The sequence below is a fragment of the Carya illinoinensis genome, chromosome 1 (assembly GCF_018687715.1).
Source record: "Carya illinoinensis cultivar Pawnee chromosome 1, C.illinoinensisPawnee_v1, whole genome shotgun sequence".
NCBI classification, from domain to species: domain Eukaryota; kingdom Viridiplantae; phylum Streptophyta; class Magnoliopsida; order Fagales; family Juglandaceae; genus Carya; species Carya illinoinensis.
In genome coordinates this window covers 45,013,943-45,033,034 of record NC_056752.1, presented here as the reverse complement: position 1 = coordinate 45,033,034, position 19,092 = coordinate 45,013,943, and the positions used below count along the sequence as shown (strand labels likewise).

The 19,092-nt window shown below is 33.3% G+C and overlaps 2 protein-coding genes across 2 annotated transcripts; one reads left to right on the top strand and one right to left on the bottom strand.

The window, feature by feature from the left end:
* Positions 1-505: 505 nt before the first annotated feature.
* Positions 506-2,649, top strand: LOC122277022 (transcription factor MYB13-like). Its single transcript, XM_043086907.1, has 3 exons — positions 506-825; positions 1,006-1,135; positions 1,692-2,649. The coding sequence occupies exons 1-3, from the start codon at positions 693-695 to the stop codon at positions 2,269-2,271; spliced, it is 843 nt and encodes a 280-aa protein (XP_042942841.1). The 5' UTR covers positions 506-692; the 3' UTR covers positions 2,272-2,649.
* A 5,138-nt stretch (positions 2,650-7,787) lies between these two features.
* Positions 7,788-11,687, bottom strand: LOC122277016 (malate dehydrogenase). Its single transcript, XM_043086900.1, has 7 exons — positions 11,481-11,687; positions 10,376-10,534; positions 10,088-10,263; positions 9,126-9,403; positions 8,909-9,044; positions 8,714-8,825; positions 7,788-8,109 (listed from the first exon to the last, which is right to left on the bottom strand). Exons 1-7 carry the CDS (start codon positions 11,521-11,523, stop codon positions 8,015-8,017), a joined length of 999 nt encoding a protein of 332 aa, XP_042942834.1. The 5' UTR covers positions 11,524-11,687; the 3' UTR covers positions 7,788-8,014.
* Between the last annotated feature and the right edge of the window lie 7,405 nt (positions 11,688-19,092).

Sequence of the window (19,092 nt, the reverse complement as noted above, 5' to 3'; positions counted from 1 at the left end):
ATTATATGAAAGTGCATGCAGCTGACTTCCCACCATTTTCATGTTGCAATTTTTCATTTAAATAAGAGAAATGGTAGTTGCAGTCGTAAATATATAAGCATCGTATAATCATTTTAAAACAAGTAAATAAATACGATATTTATATGATAAAAAAATTAATTTTTTAATAATAAATCTTACTTTTTTTTTTAAGTGATTACACGACACTTGTATATTCCATATATAGAATTACTCTTTAAATAATCTAATAAGTAGAAAATTAGTAATTATGAAAAAAAATACTAAATGTCAATAAGGGCGTCTTTTTGGCGGCGGTTTGTAATATAAATGTTTATTCTATATAAAAAAGAGGGACGACGTTCCGTCTGATTCACTCCCTCGTGTGCTTTCAGTAGTCGCTACATGCCAAGCAAGGTAGTCTCCGGCTCTCGAGCCTTAAATTGCAATACTATTGTATATATTTACGTTTATTTTTCTTCGTGAAGGGAGAGATCCTCCTTCCCGGAAGTTGCCAAGAATGAAATAATCCTGATGCTCATTTTGTCTTGGTCTATTCAAGCTACTTTCGGTTTGTGGAATATTTCCACTATAAATATCCAAACAATGGCTAGGAAGATTTTGAGCTCACGGATCTCATTTGAAAAGTAAAGGGAAAGAGCATTTGAGAGAGCGCGAAAAGAATTGAGATCATCATGGTTAGAGCTCCTTGCTGTGACAAAGTCGGACTAAAGAAGGGGCCTTGGACTTCCGAAGAAGATCAGATTTTGATCTCCTACATCCAAAACTATGGCCATGGCAATTGGCGTGCGCTTCCAAAGCTAGCCGGTAACTACAAATTCCTATCTGTTTTTCTCTATGAACAGGTCCAGGCCATGCAGATACCACTACATAGAATCCAACGAAAAAGTTTCAAAGAAGGGATGAAAACAAAGTTATACAGACTGGGAACTAATCATTAGTTATCTTAATAATGATCTGTTTGCTCATTTCCTTTGTTTTGTTTAGGTCTGCTACGATGTGGGAAGAGTTGCAGACTCCGCTGGACAAACTACTTGCGGCCAGATATCAAGAGAGGAAACTTCAGCAGAGAAGAAGAGGACACAATCATTAAGTTGCATGAAATGCTAGGGAATAGGTATGCACCAATACTGGGGTTTTTCAGCTTTAAGAGATTGTTTTTCTTTCTGGTTATTTCATAAATAAATTCATTGGTGCTGACATGAACCATAACAGAGTAAATTTATAAGCAAGTCACTGTATTTCGCTTTCAACATCTTATTGGACATTTTTTAAGGCTAAATCTTGATGGAGATTCTATAATCCAAAAGCTTTTAAGTAGTCTTTTCAATCATTCGGAGGACACTGGAGCCATTGCTACGAATGACAAGTCTTTTTTCACATGTAGTGGGGACTAGCCATTACTGGAATAAAAAAAGGAAGATTTATCTCTTAAGAAAATCAAGTAGTGGGCTGAAAGATTCTCTAGGTTGACCCGACATGACTGCAACAATATTGTTGAAGCACATGCAGTGATGATACATGTCTATATTATGTGCATGATTGTAAGACTTATAATCTATTAGCTATTTAATCGTATAAATAGAAGTAAGCTTTTCTTCTTCTTGTCGCCACTTCTACTAGCACATACAAATTAACATCATTAACGAAACTTCTTTTCCTCCAATTTTCAGGTGGTCAGCCATTGCAGCTAAATTACCAGGACGAACTGACAACGAAATAAAAAATGTCTGGCACACCCACTTGAAGAAAAGACTGAAACAAAACCAGACAAACCCAGAAATCATCCTGCAATCCACGAACTGTGAATCCAATGCTCAAAGCCAATCGCAATCCTCCAACTTTAATCTTGCTTCCCATCAAGGGTTTGAAGGTCCAGCATACACATCAACGTCACCGCAACCATCTTCTAGTGATTTTTCATCGGTCACGGATACCTCAGTTACATTAACCATGGAACCAAACAATTACATGATGAGCCATATTAAGGCTGAAGACATGGACTTGTCGGGAACTTTTCCTGAGATTGATGACAGTAGTATGTGGTTTGAACCACCACCACTGCCAGAGAACACCATGGCGCCGTTTGATTTACCGGCGATCACCGATGAATCACAAGCTCAGTATCACTTCAATTCAATCGAACAAGTGGAACAAGGCTATCCTTATGGCTCAGTTGTTGACGATGGCATGGAGTTCTGGTACAACCTTTTCATCGGAGCCGGGGGTTCACCGGAATTATCAGAATTTTGAAAGTTTCGCTTTCTGTTTGGCGGTTTGGAGGATTTGATCAATGGCTGCAAGGTATCATGTTTTGACCGTTGAGACAGCGAAAGGACAACACAAATGTTTAGTGTGGGGGCAGATGTGTCTCCAAGTCCAAAAGCTAGAATTAATCATCCATCGACGAACTAAAAGCAGGTCTTGGCCGTGAGTTTAAATTATTAGGAAAAATACATCTAAACTGATAACAATTGTGATGAATTGAAGGGAATTATAGGGAAACAAAAAGATTAGTTACTTAGAAATAGCTTTGTAAAGTGACAGGAGGACCACAGAAGAATAGAGTATATATATATATATATCTTCGCATTCTAATCTTTCATTGAACAAATAAATTATACTTCTTCAGCTTATCCATGTCAATTTTCTTGTTACCATAATATATATATATATATATATATATAAATATATTTATATATATAGAAGATGACAGGAATTAAATTGTTTGATTCATGGCATTAATATTTGTTCCTTCGAGGAAGACTAAGTTCTTTCTTTGCTTTGGATAAATTATTTATTTGTACGAGTGTAACTGGTCCAGTTTTGTACATTTTTTTATAACCAAATCAGTATATATCGGTTTTAAAAATTTAAGAACTGATACTGAATTGATTCACTACCGAAACCAGAATTCCAGTTTTTCCAATTTCGATCTAGTCTGGTCCAATTTTACAGATTGTCTATATTAATAATAATATAATGTTTATATATATTATTTATATTATAGTATAAGTACATTATTTTATAATAATTAACGCATACTAGTATAGTCTTGAATTTAACTATAGTCTATATAAATTATAGACTTTTTATATAAGTATATATGATCAAATGTGTAAAAGCATATTTACAAAAAGAACATATATATATATATTATAATCTATTATGCCAAAAATGTATTTATTTTTGATAATATATATATATATATATATATCAAGAGTAAGTTTATATTAATAACTTAATATTTATGTTTATGTTTAAATCTAAAATTATATGTTATATCAAATGTTATATTAAAACTTATAAAATTAATTTTATATTATATTACATGTTATATTAATTTTATGTTATAAGATTAATATACTTAAATAATAAGATTAAAATTTCATGTTATATTAATTATCAATTTAACATATATATATTGGACTGGTTCGGTTTTCAAAATATAAAAATTTGTATTGCACAATTTTAAGACCGGTTTTGATTCTTAAGAACCAGTACCGAACAGGATTGTTTACAAAACGGATCGAATCTACCAATTTGATTTGGTTTGGTCCAATTCAATCGGTTTTCTGATTTTTTCTTACACTCCTATTTGTCTGATCTGATCGTGGAAAATGAAAAGGAATAAGATTTTTTCTTTGCTTAGGGTGAATTGTTGTGTTGGTCATATATAGAAGATAGAATTTTAACGTGCAGCTGGTATTTGAATTAGTCGATTTGACAGATGAGCTGAAAATTAATAAGATTTCGGGGCGTACAACGTAATAATAGCATTATATATATAATTGAGCATCATATGACAATCTCAGAAATATTGGGACAGAAAAGAAGCAATTGCTATTAGGGAAAGATGTAAATTTTAATGCTAAAAGTGGTAGGTTTTATTATTTAATTTATATCTTCATACTGATTATCCTCACTTGTGTATTAGATTTTTCCTCAATGAGTAAGCCCAAATTTGAAATATTTAATTTAATTGAATTCAAGAGCTTAACTTTGATGTTATGTGAAGAGATAGATTTAATTACTTGATTATATTATTAACACGCTCCTTAACTATTGAGCCCAATATGTATATGTGTAACATTTAATTAATTGAGTGAGATAGAGTATAGAATTAGAATTTAAACTTATGACTTTTGTTTTGATATAATGTAAAATTATTATTTATCTCAAAAGTTTAAATTGAAGAGAAAAAGAGGTTTTGTTGACCGTTTGGCTATACACATTTTGGCGCACGAGAGAAAAAATCATGGTCTATTGACTATTCGACTCCAAAGGAGGAAAAATCACAAGTAACGCATGCAGATGAAAGAGGACCATTAATGAATGAAGCAAAGAAATTGATTAAAAAAAAAAAAAAAGATTAAAAAAGAAAAAGAAAAGAAAAGTAGGAATAGTGTCATCAAAGCACAATTAAGTGAGGTCATGCTTAAATTTTCACGAAGAAGAAAAAAGAAAAAGATGGTTCATAGGTACTGAAGATATTGAAGAGCTTGAGAATAGACTTGCCAACCTTTGCTGACCATGTAAAGCTTATACACCCAATCATAAAACTGCGTTGATTGTGAGAACAGGCCAGACCGCCATCAAACGGATATCATGTATTATTTACTTTCAATGTATTTGGCTCCTTTTTATTTTATCTTCCTCTCAACATGATGACTTGAACACTAACCAACAACATTACTACTGCATCTAGTCAACCAAGCTTAGAAAAAACATGGAAGGGGATTAATTGCGACAGACAGACAGGAAAGGCTCTCTCGTTAGATATGGCCTCTGGGCCTTTAGATAATTGTCCACTAACCCATCAGTACTGCCTTTTCCATTGGTGGTGATCGTTTACTCAACAAAATTTCTAGTCTTTGCCAATTAATTATCTATGCTACTTCCTCGTTATTTCACAAGGTTTTCTTCCACGATATCTAAAGACTGCCTCACTTTTTTTTTTTTTTTTAAACACCACTGATTACGCATGCAGTTTTATCTCTTGTGGTTGGTTTCTTTATAATTTTTCATCAAATGAAATGCAATTACTTTACATCACCAGTTATAGTACTATATCCTAGCATTGAATTGCCACCACTCCCCCACAAAAGAAAAAGGGTTTTTCTAAAGATGAATTAAACAATCACTTTTTTTATGGAATTTCCCAGAATTTCTCTCATCATTTCATCGATTTTGAATGCCATTTGTTGCTTTATTTATTTATTTTCCATTCCTTTTTTACCAGAATTCCGATAGCTTTAGAAGTCACTGCACTTGGGTTTATTGTTCTAAAGTTGATTCTACTTCTCTGCACATCTTGTTAAAGGAAAATGCTTAACCAAGAGCATGTGATTCAGATGGCATGAGACCCAACCTCCATAAGAGAGATCCTAGATTCGATCCCCTTCTCCAAATCTCCAATATAAAAAAAAAAAAAAGAAAAAAAAAAAAATACTTAGACTACCGCTGGTGGCTCCCTATTCCATGGAATTCTCATACCGTGTCAAATAAGTTTTAGACCAAAAGCTAAATAAATCATCACGACCTGGAGGGATGAAAGCGATTGAGATTGGTCAGGTGCATGGAGGGTTGGTTGCGTAATAAAGCCATTTTATGAGCTGATACCTAAAAGCCTGGTTTTTTTTTATGAAGACGAGCCCAGCAACTCTCGTGTTAAACCAATTTTTCAGGGGCTGAGCTGTTTCTCTTCAGCAAAATCCTCAAAAAATGGTCCCATACCAGAATTGATGGTCAACAATGTGGACTGCGAAAGGATGTAGATCACTAGATAGTAGATTGTCTATTATGGGCGTGAAAGCGCAAATTCTACGAGGATTTCTGACCCAAGGGGAGGTGTGGTAATGCCTGCCCTGTAGGGATTGATATCGGTAACCACTGACTCGGTCGCTGCGGAGCCAATCGAGGGACCACGCCACAACTAGCAGGTTGATTTAGATTATCGCATATCCTCATCGTCAATGGGCCAGTAAAATTAATTAAAATTTTCAACCAGTTTACCAAAAAATAAAAAATAAAATGCCAAAAAAACTACTTATGTAGTAGTATCATAATGCATAATGCTAACATGCCGTGGTATGTCATTAAAAATGAGTAATTATGTAAACATGACATTTATAACAGGATAGAACTACCAGTCATCCATGCTCTGAAAACACCAATTAATTTTTCCAAGAGCAACAGGCGAAAGATGATTTCTGGTGCTGAACAGCTGCAGACTATTGTCTAAAAACCACTGCCTTAGTTTCTGATTATCTGGACAAGTGTTTTTAACTTATAACTAATTATCTGAATTAAGTTAATACAACACGATTAAAGATGACGTTAAGTTTTGTGCCAACTCCTAAAAAAAGTGAAAACATTCGGTAACACCAGCCGGGGAAGTAACGAATGGACAGCTGGCATATGGCAACCATGAAAATAACCAGTTCTCATCAAATCCCAGTTACGCCAAGAGCGGTGTTACTCTAGCATTGTCTTCCCATTCTCCATAAAATTTTCAATAATTTAATTAAAAACTACATTCCCTCAAATTTTTTCTTAAAATTTATTAATCTTTCAAGAACTCCCTACATCTCATTTCCTATCATTTATCTATTTTATTAAAATAATATTTCTCTATTCTTTTTTTTTTTCTTTCACTTTCATTTACAAATTTAACTACTAACTTTTTTATCTTATTCTATTTCTTTTCAAATATTACATTCTATTCCCATTAGAAAAATATATATATATATCGTGTTAGAATCCTTATTCTTATCTTCTAATTTCTCATTCACTTTCTCTTCTTTTCATCCGAAATCCTGCTTCTACTTTCTCCACTATGACTTTGCTACACTTTCTCGCCCAAGAAAGTACACTTCCCAATTTTTTTTTTCTCTCTTTCGCTTAAGTCTCTCTTTTCCATCAACCCAACCTTTGTCTATCCCAGTTAAGAGAGAAAATGCTCTACCTCAAGTCCATTGGCCTCAATTTTCTCTCTTTCATCAACCATCCATTACCCACTAAAAAATTGAAGTTGCCGGTGGCGAAACTGGATTGGCTTGAGGCTGGCAACGATGAATCTGAGTTGACACATGGTAGCGGCCTCAATTCATGGTGGATCTGGTGGTTTGCTGAGTTTCATACAATAGCATACTCTGTTTTTGAATGGTTGGAACATAGGAGAATTTGTTGGTTTGCTGAGTTTCATACGGTGGAGAAGTGAGGACGCGACGGTAATGTGTCTAAGGTCCGTGTAGTGCAAATGGCTGCTATGCGAGGGAGGGACAATACGATTGAGGGCATCCAACCGTTGAGAGAGAAGAAACGCAGGACATGAACCAAAATAAGATTTGTGGATATACATTAAATCTCCAAATATAAAAAACTTCTATAGCACCTGAAAATATCTTCCCCATTTTATGGATCGAGATAGAGGACGCTTTTCGTTCCAAACCGCAATACCAAATGTGAATACTCTTAAATAGCATCACTCATTGTTACCACCATGCATTTTTAGGCCTTTTTTTTTTTTTTCATTTTTCCTTCTACATGTTTTTAATATATTTAAATAATTTTTTTTAAAAAAAAAAAAACCCACAATACAATTAAAATCACTTCTTTAATCATTAAGTAAAAAAAAAAAAAAAATTTGCCGGGCAGTCAACTAGAGCGGTACGGTTTGGGTGGCAAAGTAGCTTTTTCTTATGCAAAAGCAGGGAGAACCAACAAAAAAATACCCACAAATTATAGATCGAAAAAGCAACTTCAAATGTTCAAATGCGCATTTGATAGCAATATAAGGATAACCGTTATAAATTCAACAGTCCGAGTAGAAATTAAAGCTGCGACAAATATAAAATCTAAAGAAGCAGCCTCTCCATCATTAACAGTTTCTCTAAATCTTTAACAATGGCATTATTCAAAACTGCAAGCTACTTCTAGAGACAAACAGGAAAAAACCAAACGTGCTACCACGTTATGTAAGGAACGAGAGCATTCAAGAGAGGCATGAGTAAGCCAAGGCCTTCTCCTCAGTGAGCTCCTCTGCTGTCAAGTCCAGCTTTTTCCTCGAGAAGTCATCGATTGAAAGTCCTGGGCAGATAAAGGATAAAAACAAACATGTGAGCTTCACCAAAAGAATCATACACTGAAGACAACCAAAGAGCATAACAAATCCTATCTACAAACAACTTTTTTATATCGAAGCCATTAATAGTACCTGCACATACAAGTCAAAATAACAACCAGATCTTAATTTCCATCATTCAAAAGCAATGATAAAGAAGCTGGGAGAGCTTTTTTAATTCAAGTACACGAAAATGTTATTAAGAAACATAAAAGGCATATCCCAAGTGCAAGAAGCTGGGAGAGTTCAGAAGGCACTGAAAAAAGGCAGCAGCAGGCCTTGAACCAAAGCCCCAACCTCCACACCCCCTCCCCCAAAACCAAAAAAAAAAAAAAGAAAAAAAAAAAGAAAAATCTACTCTCCCTCGACACAAGATAAAACTTTTTTTTTTTTTTATTTGAGAAAAAGATAAAACTTTAAACCGTCTCATCCCTCTTCCAGTTGAGGTCATAGCTTGAACACTACGCATGTTGAGCATCATCTAATGCCAATCATTAGTTAATATTGTTGCTAAATCTTGAATAGAATTGACCTTCAAATCGCAAAATTAGTTGTGTAGCATGAAATTACCTTGAACTATCGTCCACTCTCCATTGCAGCAAGTGACGGGGAATGAGTAAATGAGTCCAGCAGGTACATTGTATGAACCATCAGAGTACACCCCCATGGATACCCAAGTGCCCTGAATTTACAGCCAAATTGTCAATGATAGGGAACCAACTTTTACACAGTATACAATCAAGGAACAGAGAGAATAATACGAACCTCTGGGGTTCCAAGGACCCAATCACGTATGTGGTCACAAGCAGAGCTGGCAGCTGACAATGCACTTGACAGCTTTCTAGCTTTGATTATTGCAGCACCGCGTTGTTGAACAGTAGTTATGAATTCTCCCTTCAACCTTTAATAAAGGAACTTATATCAATACTTCAATGAACTTAAACCAAAAACTCATCAAAATGAGCATTATCCATTTTCATACCATGCATCATCAGCAATAAGAGCAGGGACAGGCTTCTCTCCAGATGGCGTTTTCACTGTTGCGTGGCTGACATCAGGATACTGGGTTGATGAATGATTTCCCCAGATAATAACATTTTTAACATCTGAAACCTGAACATTCAGTCTCTCAGAAACCTGGCCCAAAGCTCTGTTATGATCGAGTCTTGTCAAACAAGTAATGTTTTTCTGAGGGATAGACGGTGCAAATTCCTTCAAGATCAGTGCATTGGTATTTGCTGGGTTAGCAACAACCAAGACCTGCATAGGAAGCAGAAGCAATTAGTATGCGCTCAACAAAGTAAATTGGTCCAAATTCATGTACAAGAACTTGCTTGTTCATTTTCATGTATGGGCATGACAAAGACACGAAATCATCTGGCAAGTTCTACTTGACTTCAAACTAAATGGTTTAGTACACAAGAAAGGTTCCAAATTCAGAACGGGTGCCACTCCAACCTATGCCAACTATCATGACCTGTAAAAGTAGCTATTTGAAACTAACTGACTCTGAGTAATGATTTCTTCTTGGTAAGTTACCGTGGAGATCTTGAGCCTACAACTTGACCCTCCACCCTTTGCTACAAGGGAAGGAGGTGCCATTCAAACTAGACATCATTGACCTATGTGATAAATTTGTAAATGCAATCTAAACATCAATAAAAACCATTTAGTGCTCATGAGGCATACATACACACTTGGAAGTTTTTCAGACAACCTTTAGATGTCTACTATGTCACATTATTTGAGTTGATATCAGGATGCATTTAAGAAAAAGGAAGAAAAAATCAGGCAAAATTTATTTCCAGCTTTTAACTGCCATCCGTGCTGCAAGAGGGTTTTGGATTTGAGATGACACATAATATATGATTAGCTGAATTCAATCATCTTAGACACCAAAATTACCCAAAACTCTATTTTCCTTATTTCAAGGAACTCATTCACCTTGCAGTTTGCAGCTGCATGTTTTTCAAGGGCAGAAGCCTGAGACTTGTAAATTGACACATTTTTCGACATCACATCTTTCCTTTCCATGCCTTCTTTCCTCGGGAACCCACCAACCATGATTGCAATGTTAACCCCAGTGCATGCCTCAACAACATCAGTTGTAGCAACAACACCTGTTAGATATATCACACTATACGTCATAATCTTACATATCATTAATATGAGTAAAATGCCAGGGCATCCAGATTCTTGAGTCATTTGACCCATTAAAGAGTATAAGTATACCTTTAAGAAGTGGGAATGCAGCATCCACCAACTCCATTTTCACCCCATTCAATGCCTCTGCAGCAGGCGGGATATCAAGCATGTGCAGGATTACAGGCTGGTCTGCACCCAACATCACTCCCCGAGCAATCATAGGGACAAGCGCATATCCAATTTGTCCTGCAAATCCAGCAATAGATCCTCAGCACATCACTCAATATAAATTATAAAGAGGATGTTCAATAGCGGGCAACTACAGAATTAACTGTATCAGGTACTAAGGCTACTTTTTTATGATAAAGAATTAAAAAAGGAAACAAATAACAAGTTCCCAAGGTTATATTGAGCATGGTACTAACTGCGTAACGTGCATGGTTGAAGAATCATCATGACGATGTTGCTCAAGCTGCAGAAAATGTTTTGGCAACACGACTCACGCATTGAAAAATCATTTCGAGTACAAATAATGATATTCTCCTTAACTAAACCTTAAATATCTCGCTCAATGGGTATTTCATTGTTACCGTGTGAGAATTAATATCGGACAGTTGAGTCGTTTCACTAATTTATTCAATTATCGATAATTCATGGATTTGATTCGTGGCCAAGCAAAGAAATAAATCCGATTTTTTTTTTTTTTTGGTTTTTTTTTTGGGGGGGGGGGGAAGCGGTAACAACGACAACAATCATTACACAAACCAAATATGGCACCCCAAGCGCAAGCTTAGATCCGCAATATTGGATTTTTGTCACAAAGAATGCAACCGAACCAACAATATTTACACCAGATTCAAACAACTACATACTCTGTCCAGCTCAATAAGCAAATAAAAAAAAGTGTTACAAAAAGTCAATCACAAGCACGGATCCGCTTGATTGTTTCTTAATCGTGAGAAAAAAAAGTATAAATGAAATCTAGAATCAAAAGATCAATGATTCTCTTCGCACACATGGGACATTTTGTGGATCGTCATATACCAGATCTAAACCACTCTCCGAAACTAGTAAATTGAATACAGAACACAAAAAAAATAGTAGGATGAGTCTCAGACAAAAGCAATAAATCATTGAAAAAAATGAAAGTAATAGATCTGATTCAACAAGAAAGTGGTAATGGATTCAATACCTGCGGCTCCGGTAACGAGGACGCGGACTGGTTCTTTCGCCATTAGATCGAGATCGAGGGGACTGAGAAACGAATGGGCTTTTCGACGAAGGCGGAATCGGATAGCGAATCAGTCTATTACTGGCAGGAACGAGGGACAAAAAGGGGAACCTTCGGATATTTATTGGCGTGGAAATGGTTTTACGATGTTATCAGGGAATGCTGATAGCCGCAAGTGTGCACAAATGTCGGCGTTTTAGTGATGAAAGAAAAGGAGCAAACAGGACGAAGTCGTCATTTCGCTCTTTTGCTTTTTGTAAGTCGTTAACTTGTCTTGGTGGGGTGGTAGGGTTGGAGGAGGAATATTCCGTTAAGATGCGCATGACAACGGGTATGTCCACGGGTGTCATATAAATCAAATTTGATTTTAAATGTGAGGTGACGTGGCAGACCAAGAAGTCAAAGGGTAAGTAAGGTCATTCCCAAAAGTCTTTATAACAATTCAGTTGAGAACTGGTGCAGCTATTAATTGGGTGGGAGGGTGCATGAGCTCTATAAAAATAATAAATAAGAAAAATATAGGAAAAATATAATTGTAAGTATAATTATGTATTAATCTGTATACTAATATGATATAATTGGTCAAAAAGTAAATTTTATTGAAAATAGTGTTAATTTAAATTTTAAGTATGAATGAATCAGTATTGATATACAGATTAATACACGACTGTATTTGTATATAACAAAATTTTAATAAATATAATTGCATTTACTATTTAGGTCCTGCCGTTGCCTTGCTATATATCGGTAAAGGACGGGTGCTACGTTCACCGCTCTCAGCGGTAGACACCGCTAGTAGTTTTTTTTTTTTTAATTATAACATCATTAAAAAATATAATATATATATATGAGCTGTAGCTCCCCGGTGAAAATATCATTTTCCATCTGTTAATTAATAGCTGAGTGGCTTCAGAAATTCCTACTTCCTTTATTATTATTATTTTTTTTTTCTACAGCCTATACCATTATGTTTGCTGACGAGATATTGATTCCAGCAACAATAGCTATAAGGAAAAGTCAAAGTCTTAGTTTTTGTTTATTTTCGTAATTATTTTCATTTTATTTTATTTAATTATTATAATTTTTTAAAATTTTTATACAAAATAAAATATATCATTCAACTATGAAGTATGAAAAATTCAAGATAAAGAGTAAATTATTATAAATTTATTTGTATGATCATTTATAGCTATTAATTAAGACCATTTAGCTATCAATTAAGATATATTTTTAACCATCAATTAAGACTTAAGTTATACCTACTCATTTATACTCCTATATATATGGGTATCATTCATTTATATATGATCAAGTTTTTGCATTGAATAATAACTCTTTCTCTTGTAATATCCTATTTCTCTTACAATATCATTTCTCTTTTAGTTTTATAACACATTATTAGTACGAAATTCTGTTGATTCTGAAGCTAGTGGTCTTATATTTCAATTAAATTTTTCAATATATTATTTTCAATCCTCAATGTGAATATTAAAGATTATATTTCTTATTATTACTTGATAAAATTTTATACTTATTCATTTTATATACAAGTTTTGTTTATTTTTTATACTTGTTATGAATTATTGATGATAAGATTATCTTATAATAAAAATTAAGCATCCCTGAAGGATCGCTCTAAACCAATAATTTTATTGAGTATCCAATAATAAAAGATCTATTGATTTTATGAGATAGTTTAAATAAGTGATACGTGTACCAAAAACTCATTATGATTAATGCACCTGAAGTTGCATAATTGAAACTGTATAGAGAAAATCTACTAAAAAATATATGTTTAAAATGAATGCCTCGAATGTGCTCATAAAGTAGCAATATCGAGTGTAAAAGTTCATAATATATTATAAATTTATATCTGGTCTTCTAGTGGCTAAGTAAAATAATGAGTTTTTGTTAAGAAATCATCAGTCACATTCTACTAGTTCCACATTATTCCCTAAAGTGAATGGTATTGGATTTATATCTTTCCCATAAGCGAATGGTGTATTTTTTTTCAAAAAAACCAAGAGTTTAGACATGGTAATGAATATCTTTATAGTACTTCTATGATTTCGGGCCAGAAGTTTGTATTAGAAAAACTACCAGCTTTCTATTTGAGATGATATTATACAATTATTGAATCAAATATTATGATGCATCAAAAGTGATATGATTTAAAATATTTGTATTTTTTTATGATTATCTTGATCATCCGAAATCAATTACAATAAGTCAAATAATTTTCATATGGACGTCTATAAAGAACCAAAAGATTCTTTTACTATAAAATCTTCCTACCATGAGTGGAAAGAAAAATTTACTACAAGCAAATAAAATAAAATAATTTGACGTTATCTTAATTATCATAGATGAACTGAAAGTTCAGATGATAATTAATTTATGGATTCAATAAGATAAAAATATCTCATATTCTAGTTACTAAAATCCCAGCGAGAATTAAAGTCTTCGTAGAACAATTAAGAAATTTAACAGTCTAATAAACATAAGACATGTCTAAAAGCGTGGAAGACCTATGAATACAAAAGATAAAGCGTATCGAAAGAGAAAAGCACAAAGAAAAGAAATTGGTGCTCCTGAAGAGGCCGTACCCACAAAACAAGTAATAAGATCCATCCAAACTTTCTGTACAAAATTCTCTCATAATAAAAGCTCCTGAAGAGTATAATCCTCCTGAAGAGGTTTTTCATGAAATGTTTTCCCTTAAAGAGGGATAGGTACCTGAAAATAATGAGATCTCGATACATTTCATGAGTATTGGAGAAATTCTGGATAGAAATAAAACTGTTGTTGACAACGTATTTTTATATAAGATGATACTTGACATTACTAGAAGTAATAAAGAAAGTAAGCCAAGAACCGTCGAAAAATACGGATATAAAAATATTAGCCAAAATAGAAAAAAACAATTCCTACAGAATGCAGAATTGATATCATAAGTAAAACGTGATACATATGGACTTGTAGTCCAAACACCTAAAAGGTGATGATTGTTGAATATCAGTAGATATTTTTATAAAGGAAATGAAAATATGATATATAAATCACGAATCAGTTTCTCACAGAAATAATATTGATATGTTTTTGAAATTGATAAAATTATGTGGAGATTTTTATTAGTTTGATAGTTACCGAAAGTTTGGATATGCATGATTAACTGCATATTTATATGAATCACTAGATATGAAATACATGAAATATATAGTCTTGAAGTATTTATTCTATCAAGTTTCAAAAATCCTTATATGATTTAAAACAATCCAAACACACGTGGAATAAGTTATTTTTCATATATTTTCACTATCTAGATTAGCTTTTATTGCAGTTTATATAGATGATTTAAATATCATTGAGGTTCCAGAAGAACTCATGAAAGCTGCACATATTTAAAATATAAAATCAAAAACCCTTTTGACTTCGAATGGGAGATGAATGAAATTATTAGTTTTGAAATAGCTTATTTTAAATGCAATTAGTATTTCAGATTCATATTACATTTTTGTAAGAAATGTGCATTATTAAAAGAAAAATAAAATGGAGTACATAGAACGTATACCAGAAGATAGAAACACAATATGAATATTTATGAAATATTATTTTATTATCTCAAAACAAAATTACAGAAATTTGAGGCTCTTTGCCTCATTTTTTAAACAATCTTGCTCTTGAAAAATTTGTATGGCATCCCTATCTAAAGGAGTAGACAATCAAAAAGAAAAGTTAAGTAAGAATTTTAAATTCCTATTCTCTTTCTTTATTACTCTTATCTTCATGTTGAACTCCAGAAGAAGTTGTTGAAAGATAGAAATTTTCTCGTTGAATTTGTCAACCTCACAAATTTTGGATTGTAGTCGTTGAGAAAATGTGACAATGATTAATGAGTATCAGGTACCGAGACTCACAATCTCGTAGATAGCATCATTATCTGACTTATTAGTCAGATCATTATTGTATTGCATTATAGCACCTACGGTAGAAGCAGAAACAACTGGTGAATGAGATGTAGAATACTTCATATATTAATCACGAGAAAATGTAGGGCCATTACAGAAAGAGATTACAGAGTAAGAATGCAGACTAATTACAGAAAAGTAAAGAAGATGGGATGCGAATGAAAACGAGCTGAATATTTCTTTTATAAAGAAAATTATGAAAACAAGACAAAATTATATATATTGATAGAGGATACGCTAAACACAGATATCCTACAGTTATTTAGTAGGCTGTGAGATTAAAAACAGCTTGCCCTTACTCTATTAGAAGTTGGACTTTTTCAGATATCCACGGCGAGATTAAATGCAGCTTGTCCTTATTCTCTAAGTATTTGGACTTCTTCAAATATCAATTGCTGCTGATCTTGAAGATCATGGGTATAATGTTTTAACGCCCTATTCTCCTCCTTCAGTTTCTTGTTCTTACGACTCTTCACAGAGAGTTTCTAATGCAATTAAGATATTTGATTATTGAGTTGGTTGACCTCATTCACTTTAGCTAATAACCTCTCAGACATGGTCATAATAGAGGCAAAATATTGAGCATGGAGAAATCTTGATTCTGAAACGACATCAGAATAAATCCTTTCAGAAAAATGAATCTATGCTTCTATCATAAGAGAAACATCCTCGGGTGAGTAAAATAAAGGACAAAGCATCTCTATTACTTTACAGTGTCTCTCGTGAAGTATCTCTCTACAAGAGACAAGAGAGATGTAGCATCATAGCCCTTCGGCGCCTGACAGCTACATAAGAGTTGTAAAATCCTGCTGTGCTTGTTTGGTCTAAAAAGGTGGCTACTGTTTTTGTTGAATATAGAAGTTGGCGACTTAATTTTGATGACTTCCCCACTAATTATGTTATTTACAAGAACTCCAGAAGAGCACAACTCCAGAAGATTAGTGAATTTAATGTTAAAACGATCTTGAATCAATATGGTGAATTTGTTTACCAAAACATTACCAACAGCATTATTTAAAGAGTTGGTACACAATATTGAGATGCATCAACGTAAAGACCTTTCACTATAAACTCTTGAAACATTTTGATATGGACAAAATTCATCCATTGAGTATTCTAATGGTTGTTCGATCATTTGATGAGCAGAAATATCCATTTCATCATTATGAAGACGATGAAGAAATTATTGATCCTGAAGTACCTTATCTCAGTGCAATTAAAGTTTTGATGTATTTTGCAAATTACACTCAGTCTGATATTGTATTTTCAGTTAATTTACTTGTGAGATATAGTTTCGCACCAACTCGAAGACATTTAAATGATATTAAAGATGTTATTCGTTACCTCCGATGTACGATTGATATGTGATTATTTTATCAATATGTATCAAGTCCACAATTAGTTGGATATACGGATGCATGTTATCTTTTAGATCCACATAGAGAGATCATTGTAATTCATGAAAAGAAAAGTGAAATTAATGTCAAACAGATACGGTCAAGTGATAATCTGGTAGATTTATTCACTAAAGCATTACCAACTGTAACATTTAAGAAGATTGTGCAGAACATTAGAATGCGGAGACTTGAAGACCTATTATCATGCACTTTTCAGGGAGAGTAATGTTTTGAAGACTTGTGCTGATTGTACTCTTTTTCCTTCGCTAAGGTTTTATCCCACTGGGTTTTCTTTTGCAAGGTTTTAATGAGATAATTTTAAAACACTTGACGATATACATGAATATTATACTATTTTTCCTTCGCCATTGGTTTTTTTCCCATTAGATTTTTCCTTGGCAAGGTTTTAACGAGACATATTCTTTATATATGGTTATCCAAAAGGAGAGTGTTTATCCCACTGGGTTTTCTTTTGAAAGGTTTTAATGAGATAATTTTAAAACACTTGACGATATACATGAATATTATACTCTTTTTCCTTCGCCATTGGTTTTTTTCCCACTAGGTTTTTCCTTGGCAATGTTTTAACGAGGCATATTCTTTATATATGGTTATCCAAAAGGAGAGTGTTATAAACTTATTTGTATGACCATTTTTAGTCATCGATTAAGACTATTTAGCCATCAATTAAGACTTGTCTTTAGCCATCAATTAAGATTTAAGCTATACCTACTCTTTTGTACTCATATATATATGGGTATCATTCACTTGTATATGATCAAATTTTTGTATTGAATAACAACTCTTTCTCTTACAATATCCTCTTTCTCTTTTAGTTTCATAACATAAACTACTTAAAAGCAACACTTGAAAAGTTTCGGAGCATAAAAGAAACAACTAAACAGAGAAATCATGAATGTCTTGAAAAGCATAAGATTAAGATTCATGGCATTTTTATCAAAGATGTAAGAATTATACTGAGAAATGGGTGGATCAAAAAGGTCAATAATATTTATTATTATATATAGAAGAGAAGAGGAAGACAGTTTATTGGGCAACAAATGTTATTATATCAGTTTTATAGCTCACTCTATATGTCTATCTATCTCATGCTCTAAGTCTTCAAATTTACATAATTTAATATCAAATTGATTTTTTATATGGAAATTCATCACTTGTCTGAAACTCGAGCTAAATTAAACATATCTTTGCAGTTATAAATTATAATATGATAAACAATCAATAAAACATATCATCAAGTTGGGTCTTGAGGTTTTCTAATTTCATAATTAACAATCTACACAATTTAGAAGATTGCATGTTATATAGACCAAATAGAGTTAAGAAATTGTCAACTAACAACCAAAAAAGAGGCATGGACTGATTATTCATATATGTACTATTTAAACAATGGGTAGTGCTACTATGCCCCCTCAATTTGTCCACTTGGTGTGCTCTTTAGTACAAATTGCACTTTTATATATGAGCGGTCAAAATAAGAGGCCATACTAACATTATTCTTAATCAATTGAGTTTGAGAAAATTCATCCAATTCATTTTAGTGGAAAAACTTTATTCCTTTTCATAGGTATAGAATGATCTTCAATGTGCTTTGATGCTTCTAGGAGTTATCCACTTTACATTTAACTACCGAGCGCTTATCTTGAGGACGATAACTAGTACATTAGAGGTGTGCCTGTGCCATTCCTGTTGCTCTCATATTCTTCATTTATTTTGTCATTCATTTTCCACAAAATAAGTTTCCTCTCGTGCCTAAAATATTTCATGAAGTAGTAGAAATACACTACAAATTTTATTACAACAGCCTTACAAACTTTGATGTAGGAGGATCCAGGCCCAAATGATGAATATTCTTAGGATTTGGGTGAGAGACATTAGATTTGAGCGGGAGGCAAGAGATTTGGGTAAGAAGCGGCATATTTGAACCTATAACTCAATTGGACGATAAGACTTATCTCTCGGTTGGGCGAGGAGATTTAGCGACATCAATACTTTAATTATAACTTTGGTTTCAGGTGTCTGAATCGTACATATGACTCCACTTTGGAAAGCTCTCTTCAACACACACGTCTTGGTCACCACGTTTTGCCTGGTGGGGCACATTCTCGATCCCAAAATCAACCGTTTTTACTTTTGAATCGTCAACTTTAGTTAACTCTTTTATTTTTTGTTAATTTGCTTCTATGG

What these genes read in the sequence shown, in the direction of transcription:
- LOC122277022 (XM_043086907.1), top strand. Translation starts at nt 693, where the DNA reads ATGGTTAGAGCTCCTTGCTGTGACAAAGTCGGACTAAAGAAGGGGCCT. An exon ending in TGCGCTTCCAAAGCTAGCCG is followed by an intron (nt 826 to 1,005) that starts GTAACTACAAAT and finishes TGTTTTGTTTAG; the next exon opens with GTCTGCTACGATGTGGGAAG. An exon ending in CATGAAATGCTAGGGAATAG is followed by an intron (nt 1,136 to 1,691) that starts GTATGCACCAAT and finishes TCCAATTTTCAG; the next exon opens with GTGGTCAGCCATTGCAGCTA.
- LOC122277016 (XM_043086900.1), bottom strand. Translation starts at nt 11,523, where the DNA reads ATGGCGAAAGAACCAGTCCGCGTCCTCGTTACCGGAGCCGCAG. An exon ending in CCTCGTTACCGGAGCCGCAG is followed by an intron (nt 10,535 to 11,480) that starts GTATTGAATCCA and finishes CTGGATTTGCAG; the next exon opens with GACAAATTGGATATGCGCTT. An exon ending in TGCATTCCCACTTCTTAAAG is followed by an intron (nt 10,264 to 10,375) that starts GTATACTTATAC and finishes TATATCTAACAG; the next exon opens with GTGTTGTTGCTACAACTGAT.